Consider the following 8,520-nt stretch of genomic DNA (forward strand, 5'->3'; position numbering starts at 1 on the left):
ACACGTTGCCACTAACGGTAAAACGGTGGGGTTTGGTCATATTTATTTATCTCTTCCCGTCTACATTACGTCATCTTTCTTATTGTGTTACTATGTTTACCATGAACTTAATACTGTGAGATGCCTATTTAATAGTAGTAGATGCACTTGGATTAACGGTCTACTTGTCACATACGAAATTCCTATGTGAGATTACACCATGAATGATCACAATTATAACTATGCGATATTCTATCAATTGTTCAATAGTAATTTGTCTACCACACCGTTTTTATGCTTTCGAGAGAGATGCCACTAGTGAACCTATCACCCACGAGTCTATTCTCCATCAATAGAAAAGCTTCTACAATTGCTCTTTCTACTCTTTTACTTTTTGTCGCCTTTCCTATCACTATCCGCTTTTAATCTTGTAGCTGGCAAGAACAAGAGGAGTGATGACCCCCTTGCCTTTGTTGGGTGCAAGTAATTGTTGTGTTTGTGTGTAGGTATTACTAACTTTGGTAGTGTGGTGCCAACTACTGGTTAGAAAACCTTGGTTCTTAACTAAGGAAAATACTTTTTGTTGTTGTGCTACATCACCTTTCCTCTTCAGGGAATCCAACAAACTCCTATGGGAGTAGCAGGTTGCCCTTTGCATGGTTGTAAAGCTGCAAATTTGTGAAATGAGTTGTCTAGTGAATTACCAGACGCTGCAAAAGATGTAATACGTGATCTTGCGATGAAGAACAACAAGTTGGAGAGGAGAATCAACGAAACTGAGGTTGAAAATCAAAGTGAGCAACAAGATACGAGAATGAGGGCAAATATGCACAAAGAGCAGGTGATAATTCAATGGATAGGATGGTGGTATTTTATTATTATATTTTTAGTTGTTTGGTGTAATCAGTAAACGGTCATAGTTAACTTTTGAGGTCCAATTACAGATGCCCTTTGAACCAATCTAGCCTCTTTTTTGTTGAAAAAATAACAAGAAAGCTCAAAAGCCGATGGCTAAGCGTACAAAATACAAAAGAACAAAACATGGTGCAACACAACAACTTGTACAAACAAGCAGTGCTAGACAAGTGGTGCAATCCTTTGGAATCCACCTAGGAATACTATAAGCAATCTAGCATGCTGATACGTCAAGGTTGTGTCTAGAACTCAGTCAACTGAGACTTAATGAAGTCTCAGTCGAGTGACATCAGCGTAGTTATTTTGCTACGAGCAGCAAGGCTAGATGTTGCAATCGGTGACGAAAAATGTTGCAACAGTTTTCCAGTCAATGACAAGTGACGTTGCAAGCTGTGCAACTAAATGATACAACCGCCAATGGCGGATGTTGCAACCGGTGAGACAACGTGCTACGAACGAGGAGAGCAGATGTTGTGACCGGTGAGACGACATGCTGCAATCAGCAATGACGGATGCTGCAACCGATAGAAATACATGTTGCAAACAGTGTGACAAAATGCCGCGAGGTCCATTGGATGATGCTTAGTCCAGCACAAATCTTCGTGCAAAAATCAACAGCTGAATAGTCGACTGAACTTGATTAAATCTCAGTCTATTGAGTTTTAGGCTTTTAGCAAGCCTGGTATATAAAAGTAGAGCGAAAAGATAACACAAAGGACTGTCGCGTCTCATGTTAGCACTCCCTCCGTAAAAAAATATAAGACTAGCCACAGTGGAGAGTAACATACACTAGTAACATACACATATCCTTAGACTATGTTACTACCTCAATAGTGGGTAGTAACATAAGTGTGATAACATGCAAAGCTTCATTTATTAGGTTATAGACTCATATTGCATTGGGACATTTGATGTTACAGTAACTAGCTGAGTTGGACTCGATGTTACTACCGAAGTTACTCCCATGTGGCTAGTCTAAGAGCGTTTAGATCACTAAATTAGTTAGTATCCATTACAGCTGGAAACCGCAACAAAACGTGATCTTTGGTCTACAGAGTAAAGCAAAGCATTGCAGTAAATTACAGTGACACACATTCACAAAACGAACCAAATAAATCACTGCACGGGTTTAGGGTTTAGGGTTTGCATTGCAGTAAATTACAGTGACACACATTCACAAAACGAACCAAATAAATCACTGCACGCAACACCCAAACTAAGAACTTCCTAGATTAGTCGCTAAATTCAGTTTGTTCCCATATCATCTGGCTGCCACTTCATTGACAATCCTAATGTTCTCCTCCGAGCTGGGTTGCCATAGCTTCTCGAACCCGTCGCCCACCGGTAACGGCTGCACCAGCATTGACAGGCTGAACACGACGTCGGCCATCTTCGGCCGCCGCGCCGCGTCCTCCTCCGTGCAAGCCCTGGCCATGCCGGCCAGGCTGAGTGCCGCATCCAAGTAGTACTCGTCCCCAAGGGCGGGGTCCATCCACTTCCTCAGCTTGGCGTCCCTCTTGTCCCCGGCCTCCAGCACCGCCCGGATGTCCCTCCACAGCATGCCGATCTCCGCGCCGACGCGCGCCTCCATGGCCATCCTGCCGGAGAGAAGCTCGAGGACCAGTAGGCCGAAGGCGAACACGTCGCTGCTCGTCGCCGCGGCGTCGGCCATCGCCGGCGTGGCCACGGAGAAGTTGGATATCCTGGCCCTGAAGTCTGCGGTGAGGAGGATGTTCCGTGCGCGGACGTCGCCGTGCACCATGCTCGGCTGAGTGTGCTCGTGCATGTACAGCAGGCCGTTGGCGACGTCGAACGCGATGCCCAGCCTCTGGTTCCACGAGAGCGTATCCACTGAGCTCGACGACGGCAGCGAGGACGGAGGCTTCTGGTACAGCCACTTGTCGAGCGAGCCCTTCTCGGCGAATTCGTACACGAGGAAGGTGTAGTCCCCATCCGCGCCGATGGATATGCCGGCCAGCCTGATGAGGTTGGCGTGGTTGACCATCTGCATCATCCTCAGCTCCGCCGACACGTCGCCTTTCGCCGGCTTCACCGCGAACACCTCGCCTTCTAGCTTGGCCCGGTAGTAGGAGGTGCCGATCCTGCACCGTTCGTCCAAGTTCATCGTCGCCTCCATGATCTCCGCTGTGCCGAAGATGATAGGCTTGTTGATGAACTGTGACACACTGGTGAGCAGCTTGTCCCCTCCGTTGATCATGCGAGCGATGGAACTGCTGCTCTGAATCCCGTAGGCGTTCTGGTTGAAGCAAAACCTCGGGCTCGCGAACCTGGACGCCGAGTGCACCGTGGCCTTCTTCTTGCGGTACCTCCGGTACGCGAAGATCGCCGCGCACAAGGCGGCGACCGCGACGAGAGACCCCGCGATGCTGGCCGCTACGGTGGCACCCGAGAAGCCCTTGCTAGCTCCGAGATCGCCGGTGCTCGGGCTCGCACCATAGCGCAGCGGAGGAAGCACCGGCGGCCGCGCCACCGGGATCAGCATCGGCAGCATCGTCGTGGAGGTGAAGTCGGCAGTGACGTTGTTGGCCGCAGCGATGGCGCTCGCACTGGAGTTCATCAGCTTGCTCACCTCGGACATGGTGTCGACAGGTCGCCACATGTAGGTGACGTGCAGCTGCACCCCGGCGCTCCGCTCCGCCGGCGTGGGGCACTGGCAGAAGAGCGGCACGGTGACCAGCTGCGAGACATTGAGCTTGTTGAAAACCGCCTGCGGGTTGAGCTCCTGGATGACGTCGGGGGTGGTGAGGTTCTCGAAGCCGGTGAGCGCGAGCGCGTAGAAGGTGTCGCCGGAGTGGATGGGGTAGGTGACGTTGACGAAGGAGCGGTTGCCGGTGCAGCCGCACCGGACGGGCACGAGCAGCGGCTGGTCGGGCAGCAGCGCCGCGTCCTCGGCGGCGAGGCTGAGGCCGTTGGCGCTGGCGATCATGGCCCGGCTCACGCCGAAGAGGTCCGAGATGGCGCCGAGGTCGAGGGACCCCGGGGACTGCGTGCGGTACAGGACGAACGTGTCGCACGGGGCCGGCACGAGGCAGGCGAAGCGCCCGGTGCCGTTGCCGGCGCCCTGCGCGTCGCAGCGGCGGAAGGCGAGGGCGAGGGCGAGCAAGAGGTGGCAGAGGAAGCGGCGGGGGTCCATTTGGCGCGCTCCGTGTCGCGGCCAGGGTTCGTGTCGTGTGCCGCGGAATGGGAATCTCGGTGGTGGAAGTGGCCAAGGGGTGTGGGCTCGGTTTAGTATGGAAGAAAATTTCGTGGACACCGGCTGCAAAGTCCATCCGGTGCGTACCCATGCCAGGATTTGTCCACGTGTCTCAGCTTCCCATCGGGCGATCGCTGTTTCTTCAGCTCCGTTACTTGCGTCCCTTGGCTCAGATGGGTTCAGTCGGCTCGAAACAAGTGCGATCCCGACTCGGTGGGCTCCGCTCAGCTGCAAAAACTACATGCAGTCGGCTCTCGTCGTTAGAATCAATCGGCTCTCGTCGTTAGCACCTGATTCCCTTGAATAGCGGCGATCTGATCATGGAAGATGAGACTGGTGGCGGCCGAGGGAACCCTGGTCCGGCCCTCACTCCGCCGGGCGAGACCAGAACCATGTTTGCCTCACGCCCAAACGCATCGTCATCCTCTGCATCGCAAGGCCCCATCAGCCATCCATGGCCGCCGCAGTTTGAAGCTGCAGTATCGTCGAGAATGACGGGAGCGGCCATGACGGAATATGTCAGTGTGGCTCACAAGGACGACCATGGTGGCACTGCCGGCGACTTGTACCGCATAAACCTCGCGGACGAGAATGGTTGTGCGCACGCCGTGAACTTGCAGCCCCCACGCGTCATGTCAGGAGGAGCAGTCCGGGAGGATACGACCACAGCCATGAGAGGAGAAGGAGGTCAGCAGGACGACGGGGTCGCTGGTGTAGAGCAACATATGCAGGTACGGGTTGAAAAGATTATAGTACTGTAGTACTCTAGTACTGTACTATGCACTGATTACTTAGCAAATGACTGCTCAAAATTAATATGTGTTCTTTAGTAAGCTTAGGAAAACAAATTCTCAAAGTGGAGAAAAAAACATTTTCCCACATCACATTATGGTAATATAAATTTAACTCTGGACTCATTGTATCGCAGGCGATTGATAAAGTTGGAGAAACGTTGATTGTTCCAGAAGTTGGATTGGCTTTCGATTCAGAGGACAGCGCTTATGATATGTACAACGCATATGCCGCCAAGGTTGGGTTCAGTGTCAGAAAAAGTCACACAAAGCGACGAGGTGATAAAAGTATATCTCAAAAATATATAGTTTGCAGTAACGAAGGTCATCGAGAAACCCAATCATCTAAGGACACTACAAGGACAGGTTGTGAGGCTCGTATTCAGTTTAGTGTCAGCAAGGATGGTATTTGGACAGTGCAAAAGCTTATAACCGAGCACAATCATTATCTTGCTAGTCCCAATAAGGTGCACAAGCTGAGGTCCCAAAGACGTGTTATAGAAGCGGATAGGCATCTAATTGGCCAGATAAGGGAAGCCGGGATGAAGCCATCCCAGGTATATGACTTTATGGTAGCATTTTACGGAGGACCTGACAAAGTACCATTCTCAAAGATGGACTGCAATAATGAGATTGGTCGCGAGCGCAAGAAGTATTTAGAATCAAATGATGCACAGACACTGTTGGAATACTTAAAAAATAAGCAAAGGGAGGATCCTACATTTTTTTATGCCATTCAAATAGATCAGGTTGATGGCCAGATAGCTAATTTCTTTTGGGCAGATGGTCAGTCTATCATGGATTACGCATGTTTTGGGGATGCTGTATCATTTGATACCACTTTTCAGACTAACAAGTTTGAAATGCCTTTTGCTCCATTCGTTGGTACCAACCATCACAAGCAGACAATAATTTTTGGGGCCGCGCTGATATTTAATGAGAGTATCGATTCATTTGTTTGGCTCTTTGAAACATTTTTAACAGCAATGTCAGGCAAGCATCCGAGCACTATATTCACTGATCAGGACAAGGCCATGGACGGAGCAATTGCATATGTGTTCCCAAATACAAGTCATCGACTTTGTTTGTGGCACATTTATCTTAATGCTGCAAAACATCTCGGGCATGTAATACATGAGCATCCTGAGAAGTTTTTACCTGATTTTAAGAAATGTGTCTATGAAGATAGGTCAGAATTTTACTTCAATAAAAAATGGTTTGAATTGTTGGATCAATACAACCTTGAGGACAACGAATGGATGAAAAAGTTGTATGAGTTGAGGGAAAAGTGGGCTGCTGTCTATCGTGACTCTTTTACGGCTGATATGAACTCGACTCAAAGGAGCGAAGGTATGAATAATGTCTTCAAGCAAAGATTTCGTAGGAGACTTGGTCTTTCAGAACTCCTTGTAGAATGTGAGAAGGTTTCTGGAAGTCTTCGTGAAAATGAGTTGGATGCAGATTTTAGTTCGCGTCGAAAGAAACCTGTTGCTTACAGTCCAAATTTTCCTTTGCTAAAGACCGCATCTGAATCATATACAAGGCGGATGTATTCAGAATTTGAAACAGAATTCAAAAGCCAATTTTCTTTCTCTTGTAAACTGTTACAGACAGACGGTCCGGTGTTGACATATATGGTCACACATATGAACAGCGAGCATGGAGCAAAGGTTATATTCAATACCACGGATACAACTATTACATGTTGTTGCAGAAAGTTCGAATCCATAGGTATATATACACAATTTATGATGCAATGTATTCTCTAATACAACTTGATGAAATATGACATCCATATCTTGCAGGTATATTGTGCAAGCATGCATTCAAAGTCTTCAATATGAATGATGTTTTCATTTTGCCGCCACAATATATACTAGGAAGATGGACAAAATATGCGAAAAGAGGATTTTATGTTGAAAAACAAGGATCCGAGGAGGAAAGTTTGAAAACACAAGCTGCACGTATCTCAAGGAAGGCTACATCAGTTGCATTGAAGTGTACACGGTCAAAACAACTTCTTGATGATTTCGAGAAAGCTATACATAAGTTAGACTTGGAAGCAGATAACACTCTTAGCAAGATGGAGGAAAAATCCAGCGAGGTTCCGCTAGTTTCGGCTGAGTGTGCTACAAACACAATAAATGGTACAATATCATTCAGAGTTCCTCAGGTGGTGAAAGGCGCAAAGCGTAAACGGGCAACCATCGGCCTCGAAAAAAAGAAAGGGAAGAAAAATAAAAGTGCTAAAAAGAAAGGTACCGATCCTACCCATTCTAGCAAGCCTTTTTCCATTCTATACCTCTATTGTTAATCCTTTTAGTTTTCTTTCAATTCATATGTCTGACTCTAGGAGAAGATCGAAAAAATGCAGTACAGAATAGGGATGGAGGCATTGATCCGAAGGAATTGATGGTAAGCCATTTGACTCAGAGTTAGTATCCCCTTTTCATATTTGACTTGCATGTTTTATGAACAATTTCATATTCTATGATACAGGATGTGAATGCTGGTAGTATTGAGATTACTAATACCATGCCAAAATTTTCAAATAATGTCTATGGGCGATCTTCGATCATGGCTGCACCGTTGATCCAAGGCGGATACGCTACTGCCACAATGCTAAACTTTGCAAATGATGTGTATGGGCAACCTTCAACCATGTCAGCTCCTTCCATCCAAGGCGGATTTACAAGTCTTTTACTTGGGGTTGAGCAGGATGCCACATTGTCGTCAGCTGCTAGAAAGTTACCTTTTGATGATTAGTATTACGCGCACCCTATAAGGAGTACAATTTTTTTTATGTCATTTGGTGTATCTATGAATTATAATTGATGCACTGCAGTACACTGAATTTTGTCATCATCTCTGGATTTCTGCGAGATTACATTAATTATGCGACAGAATGTGTAAAGTGTTAAATCTTTGAGGCCGAGCACCTGCGGAAGTTTCAGATTTTCAGACCTCCGATTTAAAACATTTGTATTTTCCATAATGCCTGCCCTAAAGGGCTGACATATTTCATACTAAACCTAAGCAATCCTTGCTCCAGTTGAACTTCATGCTTTTTATGGATGTGGTTTAGACGGTAGAAAACAGAGGAGCATGAATTCCACTCCAGATATGCAATACATCTGAATATTCAGACACATAGTGTTGTCTGCCTTGAACTGAATTTAGGCCTACTAAACAAAAACACCACAAATAGCATATATTTTCTAATGACGGACCCATCAAGTTGAGGATCTCAAATCATTCATATATATCTTAGATGAAAAGATACAGTGTACAACTGTACATTATAGTTGGAAATTGTCAGGGAGAGCAATCAGCTATACACTGGTACACCATTTGTCATGAAGTCTACTCCAGATTTGCAATATATCAAAATCCTACTTCTAAGTCTACTCATCAGGAATTATTGATGTTGTCTAATTGTTTCCACGACGTCAATTGTCTTGTTCCAGCGGTCGTCCTCCTGTAAACTAAACACTCTTCAGTCTGAAACTACACTTTCTTTACTGTGAAACTAGTGATGTAATTGATTTTGTAGCTCGACTGAGTGAATCAAACGATGCGATCAAATACGATCTTGCCAGGTTGCACTTCGTTCGTGCTCAG

The 8,520-nt window shown here is 46.9% G+C and overlaps 1 protein-coding gene and 1 pseudogene across 1 annotated transcript; one reads left to right on the forward strand and one right to left on the reverse strand.

The window, feature by feature from the left end:
* Positions 1-2,155: 2,155 nt before the first annotated feature.
* LOC119293795 lies at positions 2,156-4,048 on the reverse strand (annotated as a pseudogene).
* Positions 4,049-6,712: 2,664 nt separating this feature from the next.
* On the forward strand, positions 6,713-7,738 carry LOC119293796. The gene is made up of 3 exons (XM_037572154.1): positions 6,713-7,157; positions 7,253-7,314; positions 7,399-7,738. The coding sequence occupies exons 1-3, from the start codon at positions 6,740-6,742 to the stop codon at positions 7,663-7,665; spliced, it is 747 nt and encodes a 248-aa protein (XP_037428051.1). The 5' UTR covers positions 6,713-6,739; the 3' UTR covers positions 7,666-7,738.
* Positions 7,739-8,520: the final 782 nt, after the last annotated feature.

Source organism: Triticum dicoccoides, chromosome 4B (genome assembly GCF_002162155.2).
Source record: "Triticum dicoccoides isolate Atlit2015 ecotype Zavitan chromosome 4B, WEW_v2.0, whole genome shotgun sequence".
In the NCBI taxonomy this organism is placed as follows: domain Eukaryota; kingdom Viridiplantae; phylum Streptophyta; class Magnoliopsida; order Poales; family Poaceae; genus Triticum; species Triticum dicoccoides.